Here is a 25,435-nt window from a genome sequence, read left to right as displayed (position 1 = left end):
TTTTATTTTTATATTCCTTATACAGGAACGAAATGTTGTTAAACTTTGTAATTAATTTTGAAAAATATATATATAAAAAAAAGAGGAAAAAGATTGTATAAATTTTAAAACACACAAGAAAAAACAGAAAGTACAAACGTAACACTTATTAACGTAATTAAATTCAATATTTCGAAAGAAAATTTTTATATAACCATTCTTCTTTAACATTACTCGTTACTTCTGTTGACTAATTTTCCAAGAGAAAGAGAGAGAGAGAGAGAGAAAAAATATCTAGAGAGTAAAGGTTGGAGAGGAATTAAAAACGCGTGTTGGGGGGGTGGTTGGATAGGCTCGAAAAGCTTGCTCGGCCTGGCTGTTTTCGTCACGATCGAGGAATGTAATATCGTCACCCCCAAGCGACAAGAGTTGCCTTCGAGAGTATCGCCGTTTAGAATAGCGTGACGGGGGATGTGGGGGCATGGATTAAACTGCAATGAAAATCCACTCATTTCCTCCACTCCCTTCACTTTCTTCCCCCGCCCGGCGCAGACACGCCTGCATCGTTGCGGGTAAACAAGATATTACCTTCATGCCTTCTCCTCGTCCTTCTGTTCTCTGATCTGTTCCACCGTTTTTACCGACCAAGTAGGTGGATACCGATGACGAACTCGTCGATATTGTGACTCGTCGAGATATAAAGATACACGTACAGATATTTTCTAAGGTGATGGTGGATATCTTCGTGGAAATGAAAAGTGTAGGCAATTGCGATGTTCGAATAATATTAGACAGAATTTTTTTTCTTTCTTGCATTTGAATAATATAAATGAGACGAGGCGGAAAGGATACTTGGAATGGGGGATGGTTTAATGATTTTGAAGAGGAGAAAATTTCTTTTCGTGAGAAGATTTTAAAGAAACAACAGATTTTATCGTTGAAGAAATTGAAGAAATAAATTGATCTAATCCGTATTTGTATTTATGAAAAAAAAAAAAAAAAGGTTGACACGGAATTTTATCGGATGAAATGACGCGTGTAATGAAATTCGAACAAGATAATTAAATACTTGAAGGATTTTAATAAAACAAAAAAAGTAATTTGATTCGGGAAAAGAGGGCACAAAATAACTGGGAGGAAATATAACAGAAGAGGGAAAAGCCACGGGAAATGTGGGCTCGCGTCCACGCAACAATGTTCCAACGTGCATATTTGCAACGTTTTGCAAAAGAAAAGGACACGAGATACCTCTTGCACATTTGATATGGCATTCCGTGCATTGTACGAGTTACATTTCATCTCGGTCTTTGAAGCTAACCGCAACAATAGAAAATCAACGAATCGGGCGAAAGGAAGAAGTTTGAATACAATTCCGCGGTATACATACACAAGATTTCATGTATTTTATCAAATTAAGCCAATCGAAAATTCCTATAATTTACTTTACCATTAATGTATCTCGATATAAAGAGAAAATCAATGAAATGCTAATTTATATATTATTTCGCTATAAAACATATAAGAAGAAATAGATAATCGCGAAAATCCGTTCGAATCGAATCCAATCTTTAAAATCTCGACAAAAAGGAATCACTAAATCGAGATATTAAACACTGTTCGTCACCGTTCCAAATAATTCCCAAGAAGCAAGAAATAATCCTTGCAACAAACCCTCAAAAAAAAAAAAAAAAAAAATTAACACTCACCTTCTTTCCTTCGAAAAAAAAAAAAGAAGAAGCAAGGAACCAAATGATAAATAAATAAATAAAAAAAAAAAAAACACCCTTTCAGCTTGGGTGAAGATTGAAACCTCGACGGTAGGTAGGGAGAAGGGAGGTCGGGTGTTACAATTTCGCCAGAAGCCAGCATCCGAGCGTTTCCACACGCGACACGTTTCTCCCGCGTGTGAAAGATTCCCAGGTTGAAGCGTAGCTACTTCTCCTCATCCAGCGGAACAAGCAATGACCAATATTATGATAATTCCAACCGCCCCATCCCCACCCCCTCTCCTCCTCCTCCCTCTCGCCGCTCTCTCGTTTTATCTCCGCTTCGACCTCTCCCCTTTTCGTTTCCCTCCCTCCACTCTCCTCTCCCTCCCTCCTTCCCTGCGCCAATCCCCCTTTGGCTCGTCCTTTGGCAACATCAAGGTGCACGGAGTCGCGAATATGGGCAGCCATATTTGAGGGTGCGGGCGTGGCTTTCCGGTTGCCCGGGGTAACCGGCGTCGGCGTTATCCCGATATCGACCTGGGCTGAAACGAGAAGGGTGGCTAGGCTTCTGTCCGGGAGGGAAAATGTTATCACTGCTTTGTGGTGGCTAAGATAGCAACCCACTTTCCCTCTAACCCCTTCTTCGTCCCTCCGCGGATCCTCATCACCTCCTCCTCCTCCTCCTCCACCCACTCTCCCTCCTTCTCCTCCTCCGCCACAGATTCTACGTGGCCCCCGCTCACGAGCATCTTCCGGGACAACGTGTCGATCCACGGTGTCGCCGATTTCCTTCACGGAGGGAGGGAGGGATTGGCGTATTGAGCGGCGATCCACCGATCGGATTTTCGTCGTTGGCGTAATTTCGAGACGCAGGTTTTCGTAGTTATATTTGTATAATTCTTCGTCCGAAGGATGCATCGATTATTGAGTAATTACGACGTAACGCGTGGATTGGATCTTAAATTGTAATCGATTATTGGGCAATTGTAACGAGGCGGTACTCGTGGAAATTGTCGCAACGGTTATATCTATGCAATTTCGATGTAATTTCCTTCGGAGAGTGTCGATCGAGTGAATTTTTTTTCGTTAGTGTAATCGATCCTCGAGAGTAATTACGACGTGTGTGGTAGTTATATATACACGAGAGAGGATTTCGTTTTGTGGTTTTCTTCGTCGAAGAATGCAACTGTGATCGATCGTTGAGTAATTGTAACGAGTACTTGGTGCAACGCAAATTGTTGCAACAATTGTATTCATGCAACGCGATTTTCGATGTAATTTCCTTCGTTGGAGAGCGTTGAGCGAATTTTCGCCGTTGCTCTACCCGTAATTGATTGCCGAAAGTAATTATAATGTAGGTTCAATTGTTGTAGAATGAGGTACTTGTGCAAATTGTAGTAATAGTTGTATTAATCGTAGTAATCGCGGTTTTATTTATTCAGCCCGATTTCGATATCGAATCCTATCCTAATAAGTATGAGTTTATACGGGATCATAATATGGAACAATTGAAAAATCACGTATTTCAATTCGTGCGACGAGTTGGATCCATCGATGGAAAAATTTTCTATATTATTTATATTATCGGAGATATAGATGGACGTGTAGATAGACGAGCTCGAATAAGGGAAATTGTGGCGGATGCAGGTTCGAGTTTTCGGATTTATGGCGGATCTCGTGGTCACGGTTAATGAGGTGGGTTGTGTAAGTTGGATTGGAGGCGGTTTTGGAGGTTTTCCCTCGGTTTCCGGTGGATAGAGAATTGATATAATGAGTTATTGTTTCGGCTTTTCGAACAGGTATTCGATCCCTCATCTTCGATCGAGTAATAATTTAAGAAATAGGAATTGTTAATATTTGTCAATTTGTCAATGTTTTTTCTCTTCAATGATTGATAATGAGTTGAAAATTTGTTCGTATGAACGATAAAAAAGAAATATTGATAAAATATATATATATATATATTTTACAGAGAATCGTTATTTATTATCGTGGTTTCATAAGAAAAATGTGAGCAGAGTTTAACTTGAAATGAGCGAACGAGTATGCTGCTTTTATCCCTTGTTTAATATACATGCAAAAGAGTATTGGTATTCTTCGGAAGGTTCCCTCTCGGAATTTATGCGGACCATGACACGTTCACACCGCAGATATGCATCAGAATTTTGCTTTTATGGATTTCGAAAGGAATTCGTTATTTTAACTTTCGAATACAGAAAATTTCCACGTAACTTTGTCACGGGAAAACATTATGAAACATTTTCCCTGGAATTGTAGAAAATTATTTTTCGCTTAATTTTCCAAATAACGTGTATAGAAATATCCTCGTGTTTACCTAAAAAAAATTATCAAATTAGCCAAATATTTAATACCTTTTAAAAATAATTTTGTCACAACTATATTATCGAAACTATATAAATTATCTTGAATATAACACGTTTTGTTTAAACGAAGAATTCAGATTTAATTAACGAATCTCTACAATTATCTCTAAAAATTAATCGAAACATTTTATATTCTGTAACTGCACGTTACATTATCAACGAATATTTAATTCTATTCCAAATCATCAACAATAATTCTTTCTTACATCCACTTCTATTTTCTTCCAATAAAAATCTATCGTCTCTATCGTAATAATAAAATCATCGACAAAATCTTAAAAAAAAGCTACGATTTACCCTAATATCAAATTCCATGGAAAACCATCATAATATTTACCCTCATCTCTCGCGAAATTTATTAGGAATCGAAAGAGGGGGAGGAAAGGCTATCGGCCCATTATTAAGACAGTGGATCACACGCGATCCATAAATAGAGAGTTATAGGAGAAGCGAGTGGTCGGCGTGTCGTAGCGTAGGATGGAATTTTGGGAATGTGTGAGAACCAAGGATGATATTAGATTCTTGGACAAAGTTTTCGCATGGTCGGGGTCTCGAGAGCTGTCCCGGAGGCTGTGCTCGTCCGTGAGGAAGAGAACGCGTGTTAGCTAGCCTTCGGCATTGATTTCTTCTTGCTGCTTTTGTCTCCTCGTTTCCCAACCATGGAATACCGCGCTACGAGCTTTTAAATTAAAACCCTCGTGTCTTCTCTTGACACCGCGTGTCTCTGCCAACCTTATCGTCGATTCATTCTCGTTCCTCTCTCTCTCTCTCTCTCTTTATGTAGATCTTTGATGGATTTTCGAATACGAGATATAAATCAATAAATTGGTGATTTTGTGTTAATTAAGACTCGTGATAAATTTCATTTGAAAGTATTAATTTCTTCTCCTTTTTTTTTTTTTTTAAATTAAAATCTCGAGCAAAGTAAGAATTTTATCTGAATTTGAAAACGAATTAGCTTTGAAGTAGAAAGTATCTGAATTTATAGGTTTTTTTGTAATGATTCAAAAACTGATTGATATTCAATAAGTATAATCGGTTACGAAATAAAATTTTTTTAATAAAGTAAGAAGAATTTGGAATTGTTTTTTGAACATCAGGATCTAAAAACAAAAAAAAAAAAAAAAAATATAGCAATGGTTCAAGTAAAACAGATTTTATTTTTATGGAAGTTTAATTTTATTTACGATTTTATATACGATTAAATTAAAAATTTTGTCACCCCCTTTTATCGTACATTTATTCTTTTTGAATAAAATCAGTGAATTGTGTCCGATATTTAACTGTTACAAAACACTGTTAAACAAGAAGAAATTTGATATAATGTGCGTTAAATATTTAAAAGTTTTGTAATAAAATTGTTAGAACTTTGTTATTTGACGTTATGAATTCAACTAACGTTTATATGAGTTTTATGGGAGACTTGTCGTCCAAAAGCTATTAAATGTGCGAATTTTATATGTGAAAATATTACTTTTGTAACAGCGGAAAAAATATTTCATAACAAAAGAATAACGAGAAAGATTTCATCGTAAAAAAAAAAAAAAAAAAAAAAAAAAATGTGATTCTAATCCAACTATCAATATTTGCCATAGTCGTCTGTTATTGTAACATACACTTCACGACAAATATATTTTTAGGAAAATAAATCATCGTCGTGATTTGCAGCGAATAAAAAAGTCTAAAAAAAGTCTCGAAAAAAAAAATCAACAATTAAAATCATTTTATTTGTACTTTACAATTTTGTGACGTTTTAGAAGTTTAAAGAAGACACTTCTCTTTCAAATATGCTGATTAAGACATTACATAAAACTATGATATTGCATTCTAAACGGCATAGAAAAATTTAATAAATTGAAAAAAATTCATCGAAAAAAAATTATTTCTTTCCTATCACTTTTACAATCTTTAATAATTCATTTTTAACTTTACTGTGTAAAAATTTAAAATATCTTTATTATTAAATTTTCAATATTTTTATACACAAATTTTAACCACAAAATTATCCATTAGTTTATTGTACAATCTTCGATGATTAATAAAAATAATTACAAAGAAGAAAATTCTCCATATTTTAATACACTTTCCAGACTTTGAAAATTACCTGTACAAGATTTATTCGCGAAAATATAAATAAACGGTCGATCTACACGAGGCGAACGAGGGCGAAGCGGATATATTTCCCCCCCCTTCTCGATACGAAAGGTGGGAAACGATAGGATGGATAAGAAAGTACGACATTTATAATGTATAGGTTTCTTGGGAAGGTTCAGGCATGTGCCTTAAAACTTTTGTCCGCTTTTGCGCCGCCACCCAGAGTGGTTTCGAAAGGAAAGAAATAAGAAATATGTACGCACCTCTACATATGTCCTTAAAGGAATATGTACGGGGAAAAACGGGGATGCATTAGAGAATGGCTTTCGATGCCACTCTTTTCCATCTGCTTGGAAATCGGTGACCAACAATCTTTTGCAAACGAACTCGTAACACAAAGGAATCTCGAGTATCCTCGAGATTTTGTTTCGTCAAAGTGAGGCAAGAGGAAAATTTTCCATTTAATATTCATACATATCCTTAATATTAAAAATTTCTTTTATTAACTTCAATTTTCTAAGCGATAAATTAATACAGTTAATAAACTTAATCTTTTCAGAGACGTTATAAGGCATCGTTATATTCAATATATTCAATAATTGCTAGCTAAAATGGAATATTACTCGATGCGAACAGTTCATCGACGGATTTTAATTTTTACATCCAAGAAAAACCCGATTGAAAAATTTGATATTGCAACAACCTCATGCAACTCCTTCTTCCGCAAGTTTCGAATCGACAAAATTGCAAATGAAACAATCCCCAAAATTCTTGCCTCCCGAAGGCAAGGTATCAAAATTCCAACGAAAAATCCGCTCGAAAAGAAGAAGGAAGAAAAAAGAAAGAAATTGTCAAATCCCTCGACGAAATTCGTCCATCGATCGAAAAGGCAGCGGGGAGAAATTTGGAAAAAATATATTTTTTCCCCTCCGCTCCCCCCCACCCCGTATGTCGAGCGACTGCAGCGCGCGGCAAAGTGGAAGGACACGTAAACACAAGCGGACGCGAACGGAGTCTAAATAAAAGCGCGTAGCATGGAACCTCCCGCGACCAATCCCCGTGGGAATGGACACTTGGCTTTACGTTTAAGGACAACGGGGATCCGACGACCCACCACGCGTGCACCGTTTAATGCACTGTTTGCTGTTTGCACTTCGTACTAATGGCCGGGCTTAGCGAGATTTAAATTTGACGGTTCGTGGGCATGGCCCGCGGGGAACCCCCCCACCACCACGACACCAAACTTCGGCCTTCCGTAATAATTCGACCAAGTTGCACAGCCCGCGGGCCCCTCCTTTAATCCCGTCCTCCTCTTTATCTTCCTCCCTCTACTCTACTCTTCTGTGTCCACCGCTGTCTTGCGGTCCGCGGATCCGGTGGAATTTTAATAGGTGCATTAACGAAGCAGAGAGGAAGCAGTCGGCCAGTCGTTTTATATCTACCCGTTTACGTCTCGTCGTCGGGAAGTAAATCGAGGACGCGATTTGCGGCGGCTTCTTCTTCTTCTTCTTTGCTCTTCTTCTTCCTCGAGTTGGTTGGTTGGGTTAATTTGGTGGGGTGGATACAAAGGTGGATATAAAGTTTTTTTTTTTTTTGGAGAAGAAAGTTTTGTTAGTTGATATAATAAGGTGATTCAAAGAATCTTCATTAATTGATATTTCTTATATTTTTTTGGAACATATCGTTTGTCTATGGATTTCTTGATCTTGTTCTTTTTTTTAAATTAGAAAGATTGTGTAAATAATATATGTATAATTGATTTTGTGATAATCGAATTCTATATTTATATTAAGAGAGAAAAAAGAATCTTGTATTTGTGGGTTAATAAAAATGAGTTAATCAGTTAAAAACTATAAATCGTTTCGGAAAATGCGAAAAGGGTGATTCGGTCGTATCGGTTCTCATTCTAATTGCAAAACCGATATTATGCTGATGGACGGATGGTCGGTGTGTAATACAATTATTATATACCGATGGAAAGGAAAATCCGATGCTCTATCTATTTATGCAACGAATATTCGTTAATTAATAAAAGTTGTCGATCTTTCTTTCTTTCTTTCTTTTTTTTTCAAAAATTGGAATACACGATTCGACGAGTATCGATACGAAGGCACGGCCGTATCGCTTGAATTACAAAATCAATATTATATTTGCACGTATAATTGATTTTTTTTAAAGTGCTTTTCAATGTGACTCGGCCTGTTCATTTTTCCATTACGGGGAATGTTACTAAAATGAACGAATATTTTAAATACCGTGGTCAGGCTCGATGGGTTTCAGAATTATAGCTCCGTCAATAAAAACGCTTTTTTTTTTTTTTTTTTCAAGAGATATTGCAGTTTCGTCCTTGTTTCGAAGCGAAATAACACAGTTATATATCTACCGGCGTAAAATCGGTGAAATTTTTTTTTTTTTTTTTTTGCGGGACTATTAATCTTGTAAAAATCAATAAACATCTGTGATAATCTGTAATTCTTCCTTCCTCCGATGGATTAATTACTTTTTTCAATCGGAGAATATTTGTATTAATTTCCTCTCCTTTTTTACATTTCAATAATTTTTATTTCTCTTCCAAACCGCCTTCCATTTGAATGCTTCCTTCTTACTCTCTGTAATTGTCAATAATTGTCAAATGACAATTATTTCTTTTTTCCTTTTTTTTCCTTAAAAATCCATCCATATCTCGATGATTCCTTCTCAAGCTATCCGATTACAAATCAGAAATTTATTCTTTTCTTTTTCTTTATTCCAAATCACATCGTACAACACAATATTATTCTAAGCAATTATTATTAATTAAATACTTCCTCGTTTAATCAAATTTCCATCCTCTACTCTTCTAAATCCCTTACATTTTACTCCATCGATTTCTTTCCCCCGTTAAAAAACGATATATAATTCCAATTTTAAACGAAAAAACTTAAAATCCCAAAAAAATCTTTTCCCCTTTTCGCGCGTTAAAAACTTCCCATCCCCCGAAATCCTTCAACGTCCGCGCAACGCTGAATCTTACATTTCACTCCAACGAGTTTCCTTCCTTCCTTCATCGTTCGCAACAAAAAAAAGGAAAACCCCAATAATTTCAATTTCCCAACAAAAGTATCCACCACCGAATTCAGAAATTCCCAAATACGACCGAAATCGTATTCCACCTGGAACATTAAAAATCCTCCTTCCCCTTCCTTCCATCGCGCGAAACGTTCGCGCGTACATCAAACGAGGCGATAAGACGAGGCAAATATCGGGACAAATTTTTCCATTTTCCACCAAAACTGTATAACTACAACCACCCATCCGCCTCACCGACGCGAATTACAAAAGTTCAACATCCCCCTAATTTAATCGAATCTCCTCTCCTCCTCCGTCGCGTTCTCCACGTTCGACAAACCTGTCCTTCCCTCCCTCCTTCCCTCCCTCCCTCCCTCCCATGCCCGACGTATCGCAAAAATCCTCCTATCGCAGTTAATCGATGAACCATTCCACCTCTTGATTTTCGTTTTTCCACGAAAATTCAACCGCTTCGAAATTTCCACGGCGATAATTTTCGTTCGGATCGGGGAGGAGAGAGAAAGAGAGAGAGAGAGAGAGGGGGGGAGGGGGAGGGAGGGTTGGGCGGTATCGATGGTGGACCACCGCTCGGTCGTCGATCCGAACGACGAGAGAAATCCCGCCCGTTCCAACAATTTCGACCGCAGTGTAATACGGAGTGGGTGTGTAAAACATTACAATTATTATTGCACGATTGATAAAGTCTGCGTAGTAAGCTTGACAAGCTTGGCCGCAGCGAATTACGCTTTTCGCGGAGCGTGAAGCCGCCGCAGCACAACACAACCGGTTTCTGGCGCGTTTGCAACGCGGGTTGACAAATTTGCGACTCAATCACGCGTCAAATATTTAGCGTGATTAATAATCCTTGGCCGGGGATGACGGTCACGGCCTGGTGGGTGTCTTTTTGAAATTGGAGGAGGGGGTTATTGTATTTCAATGGTGGTGGTCGCGATTAACAAATATCGAGATATTTCGAATCGTATAAAACGTTTCCTTTCTTCTTTTTGACGCGAGAGCAGAGTTGCTTCGACTTCTCTTTCTTCCCATTTGTTGTGGAAAAATTGTTCTATTGAAGTTCTCGAGAAGAGAACGATTGAATGATTTTTAGAACACGTTGGAAGAAATTATATTTCTTCTTATATCAAAGAGTCTAGAATAGGTTTCCACACAGATAATCAAATTATATATCGTACGACCCAATCACAATTCGAGATAGTTATTTTCAACCGAGGAACAGTGTTCAGAAAATCATCAAACCCAAACTTTAAGCTTGAAAATCAATTTTGTAAAAATTCATCCGCCCTAGAATTTCCAATAAGAAGAAAGAAGAAAAGAGAGAAGCGGCAAGCAAGGGAAGAAGACCGGTGGGAGAAGAAGCGAGGCATCCTCCCCCCAAGTAGAAAATATTACTCGGTCAGATCCGGTCGAATTAGCGCGTTCGAGGGTGAGAAGCAATAGAATAATCATGCGAGACGTTAACCTGTTAGAGCATTAGCGGCGCATGATAGGCGCTGCGGGTGGCGTCACAATGAAATGAGAGTAGCTACGGGGATGAAATAGATTCAGAGGGAACAGGGCGGAAAGATGGATAGACAGAGTGAGAGAGGGAGAGGGAGGGTAGGGCTGGGAGTAAAACAATTAGGGCTGCGTCGACGTACACTCGACCGAGCACCCCTCATCGTGCTCGGCAACCCCCGCATTAGGGGCGTCCTTCGGCCTTTGCCAAAGCGCTCCTACTTCTGCCGCGTTGCTACGCCCAATATCTGCCCGCGCGTGTGTGCGCTGCCTTCGCGAAAATTCACCATCCACTATCGCCGTTCGTTGTGCGGATTTCGGCGAAGATTTACCGAAGATTTACCTCGATTGCATTTGCTCGAGTGTCGATATCTGTGAACAGGGAGAGGGGCGGTAATTTTTAGGTAAGGAATTCGATGAGAATTCGCTTCGAGAGCCGCCTGGATTGGATTTGTCGTTGGATTGGTCGTGGTTCGTGGAGATAATTTTTGGCATCGTGGTATTGTTTTCAATCGGTATGCAATTTAAAATTCGTGAGGGGATGGTCGAATTTGTTGTGTGGAATCTGGTGAAGGTTTGGCTATCTGCCTCGATTGGATTTCGTTGGATCTCGTTCGTTTGGTAATGAGAAGAATATGATTGTTGAACGAAGATCGAGCGACGGTTGAATAATTCGGTTTGTGGAATTGAATAGATGATAGATAATTGGTAAAAGAGGCAGGACTTTTGAATCATTATTATTCGAACTATTTAATATTTAAATGTTGTAAATATGTATTTTTGTTTAGTTCAAATTTTATCAATAATTTTAAATGCACAATTTAGAAGATGCTCTACTTAAGAATTTATATAAAAAAATAGCCTTTAAAGATGATACAATTTTTTACAATTCTCTTCAATAAGTTACAATAAACGTACAAAGAAAATTGAAATAATTTCTTTCAAAATTAGAGCTTCTTTACAAAATTGTTTCATTTAATCACAATTTTGAGACAACTTGTTATAAAAGATTGACCACACGTTTTTGGATTATCACGTGTATGTAAATCTTTGATATGTTCGACTAAAATTGATTGCAATCGAGTTATAATTAAGTAACAATTATATTCAACGTTGTATAGATTTCTATCCGTCGGAAAGAAGGAATTCCACGTTTCATATAACTCTATCTCTTCCATTTGGAATCAACGAAAAAGTATCAATAAAATATTTTAGAAAATATCGTTTACTTATCTCTTGAATTATTTTTCTACAATTCATTGCAGATATTTAATCCATATATTCAAACATCAAAAGCTTTATCACGCTGACTATAATAATTTATCATTGATTTACCATTAATATTCATGTTTTGAACCACATTCTTCTGAATTGTAATTAAATAACTTTTTTAATTGTAATTTTTTTTTTTCATAGATTTAAAAGTAAAAAGTAAGAAACTAAAATATCAAATGCTAGATATTCAAAATATATTCTAAACAAATGAAATTTAATATTTTAAAAAAATTTACTCTTAAATTTCTCTAAATCATTAAAACCCATAAAATATTAATACTCTCAAATCTTTCTTCTCAACTTGGAGCAATCATTCTCTCCAAAAAAAAAAAAAAAAAAACAAACGAACAAACAAAATTCCTCGAATCAAACAAAAAAAAAAGGAAGAAATTTTCTTTGCTCGATCAGTGGCACAACAGTCTATATTTTCGCAGACGAGTAATCGGTGAGAAGGCGTTTCATAGGTTGCACGGAATACCTCCTCTTCTCCACTCTATCTCTCTATTAAGGGAGAAAGAAGAAAAGAAAAAGAAAGGGAAGGAAAAGGCGGACGATAACAGAAGCATCCACCGATGCATTTATCGATCCGTTTGGCTTCTTTTCGCTCCTCACTTGTCGCATTTAATTCCCTAGAAAATACTTGGTGTGCTTGGGGCACTCTTTTCAGTTTAAAACTGCATCGCGTTTAATTCGAACAACAGCGAGAAATGGCGCGGCAGCATGCAGCCTCTCGGAAAATCGAAGTGGAAAACTTCGCAATTAGTCCACCCCTTCCACCCCTCGTGCGCCACCCCTCGTCTCGCTCGCTCGCTCTTCCTCCGTCGCGCTCTTCTTCTTGTCTCTCCGTCCTCTTCCAACCGTACCCCCGGCGTCTTTGTCGATGGTAGACGAAGTAATTAAACGTCGTCTAATTAAACTCCTCATAACATTTTTATAAAGTTCCGTTCACCTGAATAACCTACGATTAAAGGACCCATCTCTCTCTCTCTCTCTCTCTCTCTCTCTCTCTTTTCATATTGTTCTTTCTCTTTCTTATATATATATATATATATATATTTTTCGTTGGACAAATTACGGATAATACGTCGTTTGCTACGAATCGTAATTGTCCTCTTTGTTCGTTCTTCCATCGATTGGTGTTCGTTTAAATTAATTTAATCACGATGCGGATGGATGTTATAATTATTGGTATTCGTTTGAATTAATTTAATTATGGATGGTGGATGGATGTAATTATTGGTATTCGTTCGTTTTGGATGAACCATGGATTTTTGGGCAGTAGTTCAAAATAGTTGATTTTGAATAATGGAATCACTTAACGTTGTGAAATATGAGATTCTTGATTCTTGTTCATATAAAGTCGTATCTTTGTCGTTTGAATTAAATGTTAAGAAGATTTACGATTATCAAGAGAAATTATAATCTTTCAATAATTTGTAAGAATTCGAAATCATCTTTTCATTTTAAAAGTAAAATATGTTTAACGACTTTTTAAAAAATTTTTGAAGAATAATTTTACAATTCGCTATATAATATGATTTCAACAAATCGTAGAAGAAAATTTTATCCATGATATATTTTTGAAACTAGTATTCTCAGTTAAAAAAGAATCTGTTCCTCTAAAAGCGTGTTCGTAATTCGAATTAGTAATCAAGTCGTTTTGTTGCACGAAAATTTACGAAAAAAAAAAAAAAAAAAAAAATGGTTAAAAAATTGGAAATTTCGTACAGATACACGTCCCCATATTTTTATCCGTGCACACTTCAGAAGCACAATGCACTTTGGCCAAGAATAAAAGAGGAAATTTGTGTCTCCTCTCCCCTTTCTCATTTTTTATTCTCTTTTTCAATTATGCACGCAAGCATACGAAATAGAAATCGGTTAATTAGCGTGAAAAATGGCTGGCGATACCGACGCTGCTCTTTTATTTCTTTTCGAGCCGAGTGTACGTGAAATTTAGTAAACAAAAGGAGATTTTTAAGCATCTTATGCGCCACTCGAAACAATTTGGGCCTTTGCATTTATAGAACAATTTCGAGGAAACGAGACAAATTATGAGATTTGACGAAGTCGTAATTTGGTATTTTCATTGAATACAAAAGAACACATGAGGAATAATGATTCTTTTCTTTCTTTTTTTTTTTTTTAATATTTTTTAGTGCTTTCATAGATACATGTCTATAAACTTCTTAGCTCTTATAGATATACTATAATATAAAATATTAAATCAGAGATAAATTTTAAAATATCTGTTAATGCGAAATTTCACGTAAAATATCAACAGAGTGTAAATAAACTTACAAAGAAAGATACTTGTACGAAGTATTTTGGATTTTTTAAATACTTAGTTCTTTTTTTAAATTTAAATCTCTCTGAATTTTATTCAAAATTATAAAATAATTCAAGAAGCAACAAAACTTTGGATCAACTCTTTGCTCTTTTCAAAACCAGAACATGGCGTGCAGGGAAGAAGATAGCTAATGCGGTGATACTATATTTTTTAAGTTAATAATCGTATATGGAGAAGGAATTGATCGGTTTCCCCGGTAAATCCGATTACAAGTACAGATTTATTTTGACTGGAGCACGTGACCTAACAAAAACGTTCGTACCCTCAATCTGCCTCTTTTATTCGAATCGAAATCGCAACACCTGCTCGGGACAGATGCATTTACCGCAACAGATTATAGTTCATTCATAAAGGGACCTGTCACGTATATAGTGTATAGAATCAGTTTATTACTTTTCATAATGTATTCCGGGGCACGAGCTTTTCTCTCCAATTTGAACCCTTTTCGTTTCCCTAATTGTTATTCGTCTATCGTGATTGATTTGCGATAATCGAGAAATTATCAACGATTTAATATCCCTATTTAAAGTACACGGTAAATAATCAGTTTTTTTCAATATTTCGTCAAAAAATATTTTACCAACTAATAAATAATTCGAAATTCTGTGAAAAATAAAAGAAACGGAATGTTAAAATCGAACCACCACAACTGCTGACAAATAATCCTCTTCATGAAAAAAACAATACACAAAATTACAAATTTAATCCGGCTGAAAAATCCTGATACAAAATACAAAATAAAAGACAAAAATATACCGAATCACATAGACGATCGACAGAAAGAAGACAAATAGCCAAGATTCAACTCGCATCTTTCCAATCACCCGCAATAAATTCTCTCAAACACCCCCAATATACCGGGCAAGAAATCAAAATTCTAATTACACGGAGAATCGTGGTGGTATTATATTCCTAAATCCCGTTCAATATACAATACCAAATTCACCCATCGTTCCTCGATATAAACCATAATTTATAACCTTGTCTTCCTCGTATTATTTGTCGACCGCCATTTGAACGGAGCCGCGGAAATCATCGATTCGACCTTCCTGTCGAGAATCATAAGTCACTCGTTAAGCCACTCGCAAACGATGCCTACGTGCCTGCCTGTCTCTCCGCATTTGAAATAATGCGGAGAGAAGAATATAATATGTATAGTACGGCCGCGCCTACCCTGTTTGCTAAATATTTGGGGATGACTGGGCGCGAAAGCAATAATCGTTTCGAGAAAATATTATCCGGTTTCAACGAATATCGTATACCCTCCACGTGGATGACGATGACACTGCGGGTGCTGTCGATTTGGTCTAAATATTGCGTTTTATCTTGTATTTAATTTTAATTATGTGTCACGATATAACGTATGTAATATAACGTATATCGTTATATCGACCACTAATCGTAAATAATAAAAGGAATTTCGAAAGAGCTAAACTTTTCTACAAAAAAAAAAAGAATATCGTGTCATTTTTTGAAAAGGGTTCTCTCCGCTGTGAGTTACAATTTAACAAATGAAACGAGATCGAATTACGGAAAACAATCGTTGAGAAAAGAGATATCGATTCGACTTCTCTCGAAGCACGAAAATCCGACGTTCCTTTTTCGCGATAACTTGTAAAAAAAAAAAAAAAAAAAAAAAAAAGAAAAAAAAAGTCAGAGAGAATGGCGGAACACTCAGTTTTCTTGGACTTTCCCTTGCTCGGTTGCTGTTGGGGTAGCGGATAAATGGCTACCTCGTTTCTTCTACGCCCTTCAAGTTGATTGTACCACGGGGCAAGGGGGGTGGAGAAGTCGGGTTTCGAGGGAAGAACTGTTGAAAGAAGGGACAAAGGAGGACGAGCAAAGGACGTGAAAAACACGGAGAGAAGGACAATCCGCCCGCCTCGGTTGAAATTATGATACAACCCTCCCTCCTCCCTGGACTGGTCGCGTGTACACACGCCCACCAAACTTTCTCGTTGCATTAACGTTAATTGCGTATTTAAGCTTCTCCGATATTAAACTTAATTACGCGGTATTATATTGCTCGTTTTGGTAGGAGGAGAACCTTGGACAGGGATCATCTTCCCTCCCAACCGACGAAAGAAGAATACTCTTGTTCCGTATCGTTGCTGCACTTGTTTTTACAATTACACGATTGTTTTGCTTGTCGGATTAAGAAGAAGGGGGATTTCGTTCGTCGATGTGTTTGAAATTGTAACTATTATTTTAAAGGGAGTTTAGTTTAAACGGTGTACGAGAGACTTGAGATAATAAGATGTAAAAATTGATCGTTTCGTATATTCTTATGGTTGATTAAATATTGCAAGATTTTCCTGATTTTTATTTGGACGTCTTTGTAAAAATATTACTTACTATAATATTTTATTTATACACTATGCAAAGTGTACAAAGTAATACGATATACTTTTATAGCGATACGTATTTAAGACGATGAATAGGATATCAATAAATTTTTGTATTCCGTCTGTATAAATAATCTCAACGTTTTATACTTTTTACGTAATGATTATTATATACTATTATTATTAGACTCGTCTAATAACGAAACTAATACTCAACTATATGCATTTCGAAAATACATATTTACAGTGATAAATAATACATAAGAAAAATACATTCGTTGTATCCACTTACCGGTCGAGCAAAAATTTTCACCATCTTCGACCACCATACCTCGATCTTCTTCATCACGTTCCCTCGTTCATCGAATGGAATCCAGACACCCTGTAAACAGAGCCGTCGCAATTACTCACATTACCAGAGACAATACGAGGATGAGTGTATACTGGAAAACGATATTTCTAACGCGCTCGTTTCCGGCAAAATGGCGGGATATTTAACAACAACGCGCGGAAAACTCGAAACAACGAAATTATCATTTTTTTTCCGCTCCCCTCCCACTGTTGCCGTATCGCAGGATAAGGCGATTTTCGAGGCAAAGTGATCGTCGTCGAACAGCGTTCGCGGCAGCATTGTCTGCGTCCGTCGTCGCTTGTGTACGTAGCTTAACGCCCACAATATCGGGTTGCCGAGCGACCCGCCGGCTCTAGGAGGAAAATTTAATTTCAGCTGACAACATCCTGTTTCGCTACACACTGCGCTCAGCATTCTACAAAATCGCATGCGAGACGATACGGATCGGATGGTAAGCAAGCCTCTGTAGAAAACGATGATTCCAGATTGGACGGAGGGGTTTGGACGATCGATGACTACATATTTTCTTGTTTTTACATATTTTTTTTTTTAGGATTTGAATAATAATCCTTATTTTTTTTCCGGGTCTTCTTCCTTTTTCTTTTCCTTTTTATTTTAAAATTTAACGCGAAGATGTTATATTTTGCAAATTTAACCCTTTTTTCTGTGAAAAAAAAAAAAAAGAAATCTTATAGCTTAACGATCAAGCGACAATTCCATCGTTTTCTGGCAATAACGGAAATGAGATTAACAACAAATCTTAGTCGATTAAAAATCTCCATCTCCCTTCTTCGTCCTCAAACTGCGCGGGGGGATCAGATTACTTTTCTCTCGTTTAACAAGATTTGCCAATTCCTTTCGAAAACGAAATTGTGCTTTGCAACAGCAAACAGTTTATCCGCAAAAATTTTTCGACATCCCCGCGTACGTCCCTGTGCATCGTCCAGAAACGCGGGGAGGAAAAGGGGGGGCGAGTTCTCCGCATTTTCCAGCGGCAACGCCACTACCACCACCACCACCAGGGGCAACATCCACCACCGCCGCCGCCGCCGCCGCCGATCCCTCGACGAAAGCCACGACACGGCCTGTGCATACAAACGGCTGCACGGTTCGTCGTGAGCGAGGCTGGGCCGGCGTTCGAATGCGTGCAACTCGCACGAGTGGAAAATACCTCAGAAGCTGAGGATGGCTACAACCATTATTTGTTCTAGTCTAGTCTCGCTCGCATCGCGTAGCCACCCAATTTTCCCCTACTCTTATTCGTCTAACCGATCCCTCCTGTCCTGTTCCAACACTCTTTGTCTCGCCTCTCCTCGTCTTTCCTGCCTAACCCCCTTGAGTAACCCTCGCTCGGTGCACGACCCTTTCCTCATTTCCTCCTCCCTTTCTCTCGCCCTTTCCCTCGCCCTCCTCCACGCTTCTCCCGCGTGTCCGTCATCCTCCGGTTACTCTTTCACCGTACCACTCCTCCTCTCTCTCTCTCTCTCCTCCTCCTTCCCCCGATCTCCTTCCTTTTCCCCTCGCCTCGACCGCTGTTCTGTTCGTTACTCGTTCCCCACTCGTTTCCCTACTACTAGTTTCGTGCGTCTATTTATCCACCTAGCGGTATGATATTACACCCCGGGGCACACTTTGGCATTCCCCCACGCAGCGAGAGGCGAAGGTGGTGGGCACCCCTCGTGACGCACCCTCGGCTCGAGCCACGCCCAATCGTGGCCCGCCGAACACTCTCCCGTACACCAGCCAAGTCCATTGGCCCACGCTGACTTTGCGTCATCGCCACCCCGGCACTTGCACCGCGTGTTTCACGGATACGCCGTTCCAGCCACCGCGCGCGACTCCACTTTGCCGGCTGATTGCGAGGGCATCGGCTCGCCGACAGAGAGAGGAAAAGGAACGGGAAGAAAAGGAAGAGAACTGGATGTGGGGAACGGAGGAGGGAGAGAGAGAGAGCTCTGGTATCGAGAAAACCGGGGCGAGGGCATAAAGGGAGCAGGGGAAAAAGTGAGAGAGAGAGAGAGAGAGAGAGAAGGGGAGGCAAAGAGAAGTCGAAGGAGGAAGAGTGTTGGAGGTGGTCGAAGAGGGTGTTGAAATTTAGGAGGCTTCATTTGGACCATTCTTTCACCATCATCGTATCACGAGCGTTGTAGTTATTACGCTTATATTGGAATATATTTCTTTTCTTCTTCTCTTTTTTTTTTCTTTTTTTTTTTTTTTTGCTATTTTTCTTCACTCCTCCTCGTTTTTTTCTTTATTCGCGTCGTCCCTCCCTTCTTCTTCTTTTTGTCGTCTTGCAGGGAAATTTAAATCGGAGGCAGGATTTTTCTTCAGAAATCACGGGGAGGATGGATCAGGGAATTGCATGGATTGAGCGCGTTGATCGTGTGTAACCGAAAGCAGCTGTCTTCTCGCCTTCCGACTAGGAATCTGGGTTAAGAGGCTGACCTCGAGCCTCGATGGCTTTTGTCGAAGAAACTGTTTTAACGTGCCACCGACCGCCCACGCTGTTCATCTATCTTCCCTCCGTATTCGTTAAAGATGGAAAAGCAACCCTGAATCGGGTTTTTTTTCGCCAAGACTTGAAATATTTGTTTGGCTTGGAAATATTGGTTCCGACGCCTTTCGCGCAAAATTTACTGTTTAGATAATCAATTCTAAAATCTAATTTCATTAATTTATCTATGCATTAGTATATATATATATATTATTAATATAAGTTCATCATTTCTCTAGCAAATTAATCTATTCATTATATTAATTAAATTTTTTAGTGTTAGTCTTTTAATTCTCAATTGATATTTGTCCTTAATTTATAATTTAAACAAAAAGAAACTGATTAATTCTTAATCGGCAAAAATGCACAAATGATTTAATCATAGGGAATTTATCTTTCAAAAAAGAATATCCTATTATGAAAAATAATAAAGATAAACTAATTTTTCCTATGCAATACTAAAGAAAGGAGTGAAGTGCCAATTCTAGCGCTAACAGAAAATTATACCACTATTTGAAATGAACTAAAAATAGAAGAATCATGCGCCAACGAAAATCAAAAGCGTACTTGGACATGTATAGACATAACGAGCCACTCTTCGACTTATCTCACGGAAGACGCACGGTTTTTCTAACGGATAACAATGGAGGGGATCCGTTGTTCCCTGTGCGTTACATAGGAAGTATCAGCTTTGATCAGCATGGTAATGCATCGGCCCCATGAAAAAGCTCTGAAATTGCGACTTGTTGTGGCGTTGGATGAGGAGGAGGCGCACCAGAGAAAGAGATTTAGGGTGAACAGTTGAAGTCTTGAAAGGCCTAATCGCTCTGGCAGTCCTCTTTGTACGCAAAGTTAATAACGTGTATTTATGTATTTGCCACGTTTAATTGCCTGTGCGGCTATTACATTCGTTCTGAAATGCTCACCCCCGCCTTGAATATACCGCGAAGGGTAGTATTAAGTACTTGCTCAAGTGGTTCGCGAGTCTGGCAATGACACGAGACCTTTGTGTGTAATACAGTCCGGTTGTTGTTCCACTATCGTTGTTAAACTTGTTAAATATCGATACTCGAAAATCTTGAAAATTTTTTGTAATTAAAATTGTTTTTCTTCTTCTTTTAAATGAATAATGTATAGTATTTTTATAAGATTTTTATAAAATTGATTTATAAAGATGTACAAGGTTTTTTAAAATTTTTATATGATTTTTATCTAAAGTTCTTTTGAAAAGAAAAGTTTATTATTTTCTTTTTTGTAAGAATGTGTTTATATTAATTGTTTATTGTTATTATTGAATCTAAAGTAATTATTTATATATATAATATTTATATGTATATGCAAAATAATTATCTAACATTTTGATATATTTTTCTAAATTTTATAATTTAAGAAATTTTATTCTCAAAATAATTCTTTTATTAAATGATATAATCTTAGATTTATATTATTTAACATATTAAAATATATAAATATATATATATATATATATATATATATATATATATATATATATATATAAATAGTATTACCATGAAATTGTTATTGGAAATTACGTATAATATTCTGCTGTTATCTCAATAAATATTCAAATTATCAGCTTTCACTGGAATACAGTAATATATTGAAGAATTATTGTTTCAGTGGATGGACAAATTAATATCTACCAATATCTATTTGAATTATTTAGAATATGTAAATATAAACATTATCGTTAAAGATATATATATCTATATATCTATATATCTATATAGAAAGCAAATAATGTGAGTATAAAATTATTAATTATTAATAATATTATTAATAATGAAATTTCTGTTTAATTATATGAATTATTTTTTCTTTTTATTAGTGTATACTATAACTATAGAAAATCAAATATGGATGCCATTTCGATTTACAAATTCAATATAAAAAAAATATCTGATGAAAATATTGTACAAATATAAGAAAATGAAACATAAAATATTATTAATTCTATAAAAAAAAAACATATTCTTTTCTTTAATTATATATAGATTCAAACTAGCCTATACGTTATACAAATTAATTTGGCGCCCAAACTACGACAGCCATATTTGAAAAAATGTTTATGATATAAAAATTAAATTTTCACATAAACATTAATAAATATTAAATGATATTATATTAATCGTTTATGTTTTATTAATTTTGTATTGCTTAACGTCTTAATTACTATAAATAATGTTATTTACAAGTATATTTCATAATATATTCAGCTTCATCTGAATCATGTTATTGTTAATATATTAAATATAAGCTGTACTAACCTACTTTCTTCATTTTCATTCAAAAAGAAATTTCGTTAAAAAATTATCCTAAGATAATTGAACTTGATGCGATATAAATTCTTTCTTCATATTGATTAATTTTAACTTTTAATTTGATACATCATTATTATTTCAAAATCATTCTAACACTGGTTTTACCATCTGTTCTAACACGAACAAAAGTAATAAAGAAATTATAAAAATGAATAGCACAGTAAGTGCTATCTAGTGATAAATTTCAGAAACAAAATTGTCGTATTTTTACATATGGCGCTTCCCTTGGCACAGTATTTTATTATGAATTTTCCTAACCTTGTCAAATGTCGTTTATTAATCCACTGTATATATAATAGATTAATATAATAGACAATTCAATGATAATGTTTCTGATAAAATGATAAATAAATATTATTTCACTGTTGCATAATAACCAAAATATGACAAATTATATCATTAAGAATATTAGTAAGAATATGAATATTAGTTAGAATATGAATATTTATAGTAATTGAATAACGAATAAATAAAATACTTTTATAAAATGTCTATATTACGAACTGTTTTATTTAAAAATTATATTAATTATTCAAGATGTTCAAGGTATTATTTTTCATAATAAATTACTTATATAATAAATTATAATAAAATTTATATAATAAATTATAATAATGCATATTAAATATATATTATTATATATAATTATTATATTAAATGTAATAAATAATATTTTATTATAGAGATTCGTTACTTTTATTTATATGGAGACAAAAACGTAAACCATTTGATGTAACAAAAAGAAAATTTAATAATAGTATTAAAGAAGTTGTAACAAATAATACTAACAAATCAAAAAATGTTTCATCAATTTTAAAATTTGGTTTTGGTGGGTTAGGTAGTATAATAGGAACATGCATAATAAAATCTTACGCTTCAACTGTTGAAGGCAAAGCATATAAAGTTCAGGAAAATATTAAAAGGGATAATAAGGAATTAACCTTTAAATGGAAAAAATTTTTAGAATATTTATATCCATATATTTGGCAATTAATAATAGCTTTATCAGCAAGTATTTAAATAAATACATATAATATGAAGATTTTTTTATTTATGTTCATATAATTATTTATAATTTTTAGAGTGCAATGATTGTTGCTATATTAAATATTTGGATACCACAGAATATAGGAAATGTAATAAATGTATTAACAAAAATTTGCCAAAGTAAAGAAGATACTGTGAAAACTGTGCTATTGCAATTGACAACACCTGCATTTGCATTAGCACGTATGTATATTGCACAAGTATGTAATAATTAATTTATTAAGAAAAATTTTGTGTATTATTTATGAAATAATTTAAATAAAAAAACTATATAATTTAAAAAAATTACATTTATTTTTAGGCATTTTTTACATTTGTTTATATTTATATGCTTTCATATGTAGGAGAAAAAATAGCAATGAATTTAAGACAAAACTTATTTAAATCAATTATGATGCAAGATATCACATTCTTTGATAAAAATCGTAGTGGTGAAATAGTAAGTCGATTAACAAGTGATATTCAAGATTTTAAAAGTACTTTTAAAACTTGCATATCACAAGGTTTAAGGAGTATTACACAAATTATTGGGTGTATAGTTTCTGTAATAGGGATTTCACCACAACTGGCTGCGGCTACAGTGTTATCATTGCCTACCATAATTCTTATTGGTACAATGCTTGGAAAAGGCTTAAAAAAATTATCTATGGAAGCACAAAATCAACTTGCTAAATCTACACATGTTTGTGAGGAGGCCATACAAAATATTAGAACGGTAATATCATGTATGATAATGACAATAGAATTCTTTTTTCTTTTCTTCTAATCTATAATATATCTTTTTTATAGGTAAAAGCATTTGCAGCTGAAGAAAAAGAAATAGAAATGTTTTGTAAGGAAACTATATTAGGATCAACATTATTTGAAAAATTAGGTTTAGGAATTGGTTTATTTCAAGGAGGAACAAATCTGTTTCTTAATGGTATTTTACTTTGTACTTTATATTTCGGTGGACATTTATTATCCACTGGACAATTATCTCCAGGAGATTTAATGGCATTTTTAATGGCTACACAGACTATACAAAAATCTTTATCGCAATTATCGTTGTTATTTGGAGCATATGTTAAAGGTATTAGTGCTGGTGCTAGAATTTTTGAGGTATAGATATTTTATATTTTATAATAATGTAAATAAAAAAAATTTTTATTTTATTTTGTAATTTTTTGTTATAGTATCTAGAAATGTCACCTTCACCAATGATAGTTAGTGGAGAAATTATTACAAATCAATCATTAGCGGGAAATATTATTTTTAAAAATGTGAAATTTAGTTATCCTACTAGACCAGATCATGTTATTTTAAAAAATTTTAACTTGCACATTCCTGCTGGAAAAACAGTAGCTATTGTTGGTTCTAGTGGTAATGGAAAATCAACTATAGCTGCTTTATTAGAAAGGTACTTTTGATTAGAATCAAGTAATAGAGTCAAATAAATTTTTTATCGTGAATCAATTTATTAAGTGATATAAAATATTTTAGATTTTATGATGTTAATGATGGTTCAATTATAATTGATGGTAAAGATTTGAAATCACTCAATGCTAATTATCTTCGAGGTAACGTTTTGGGATATATAGATCAAGAACCTATTTTATTTGCTACTAGCATTATGGAAAATATACGATACGGAAAACCAGATGCTACAAATGAAGATGTAAGAAATTTTTAAATTTTATTAAAATTATGCTTTTGCAAAACTTATTATTGAATATTCGTAGATTATTGAAGCTGCTAAAGAAGCGAATGCTCATGAATTTATTATGAAATTCCCAAATAAATATAATACACAAGTAGGTGAAAGAGGTGCACAACTTTCCGGTGGTCAAAAGCAACGTATCGCAATTGCAAGAGCTTTATTAAAAAGACCATCTATTTTAATTTTGGACGAAGCAACAAGGTAAAAATTATAAACAATATATATTTTAACAAATCTGTACATTTGAATTAATTAATTTTTACAATAAATTTTAAATAAATTTTTTTGTGAAATAAATTTTAGTGCGTTAGATTATGAAAGTGAAAGAATTGTACAAAAAGCATTAGATAATGTTAGTCAAGGAAGAACAGTTTTAATAATTGCTCATAGATTAAGTACAATTAAAAATGCTGACATTATTGTTGTACTACAACGGGGAATAATTGCGGAAGTATGTATTGAAATGCACAATTCAAAATATAATGTAGAATACAAATTAAATGTGTATTATTTTATTTTATTTTCAGATGGGTACTCATACAGAACTTATTAAAAAGAAAGGTTTATATTACACTTTAATAAATGAACAAGACAGAGAAAATACATGATAATGTTAGAATTCTGAAATATAGTACAATTTTTTTGTGGTATAATTATTTATTTTAAAATAGTAATAATATCTAGGAATGTTCAATAAATTCTACCTCAGATTTTAATTTATATATACATATCTATAATAAATATATATAATATATTCACATATTTTAAAATATAATATATAATTCGTTTATTTTATCCTTAT

At 35.0% G+C, this 25,435-nt stretch overlaps 2 protein-coding genes across 5 annotated transcripts in view; one reads left to right on the top strand and one right to left on the bottom strand.

The window, feature by feature from the left end:
- Positions 1-22,053, bottom strand: part of cue (Low-density lipoprotein receptor repeat domain-containing protein cueball) — a 68,341-nt gene extending 46,288 nt beyond the window's left edge. The window contains exons 1-2 of the mRNA XM_086904005.1: positions 21,834-22,053; positions 16,992-17,081 (exon numbers count right to left, since the gene is read on the bottom strand). Of these exons, the coding sequence (XP_086760131.1) occupies positions 16,992-17,028 (37 nt within the window). The 5' untranslated portion in view covers positions 17,029-17,081; positions 21,834-22,053. The remainder of the gene's footprint in view (positions 1-16,991; positions 17,082-21,833) is intronic.
- Positions 22,054-25,408, top strand: LOC100866429 (mitochondrial potassium channel ATP-binding subunit). Of its 4 annotated transcripts, none has more exons than XM_086903963.1 (10): positions 22,054-22,433; positions 22,571-22,895; positions 22,970-23,134; positions 23,236-23,649; positions 23,724-24,035; positions 24,110-24,333; positions 24,417-24,591; positions 24,656-24,834; positions 24,937-25,084; positions 25,161-25,408. In XM_086903963.1, exons 1-10 carry the CDS (start codon positions 22,375-22,377, stop codon positions 25,239-25,241), a joined length of 2,082 nt encoding a protein of 693 aa, XP_086760089.1. In that variant the 5' UTR covers positions 22,054-22,374; the 3' UTR covers positions 25,242-25,408. The 4 variants fall into 4 exon arrangements, with proteins under 4 accessions (XP_086760089.1, XP_086760102.1, XP_086760095.1 ...); XM_086903976.1 differs by having other exon boundaries at positions 22,075-22,433; positions 22,970-23,117; positions 23,474-23,649; XM_086903969.1 differs by having other exon boundaries at positions 22,075-22,433; positions 22,970-23,117; positions 23,279-23,649.
- Positions 25,409-25,435: the final 27 nt, after the last annotated feature.

The sequence above is a fragment of the Apis florea genome, unplaced genomic scaffold (genome assembly GCF_048593485.1).
Source record: "Apis florea isolate Af1SG1 unplaced genomic scaffold, ASM4859348v1 contig_1615_pilon, whole genome shotgun sequence".
Taxonomy (NCBI): domain Eukaryota; kingdom Metazoa; phylum Arthropoda; class Insecta; order Hymenoptera; family Apidae; genus Apis; species Apis florea.
This window is presented reverse-complemented; position numbering and strand designations above follow the sequence as displayed.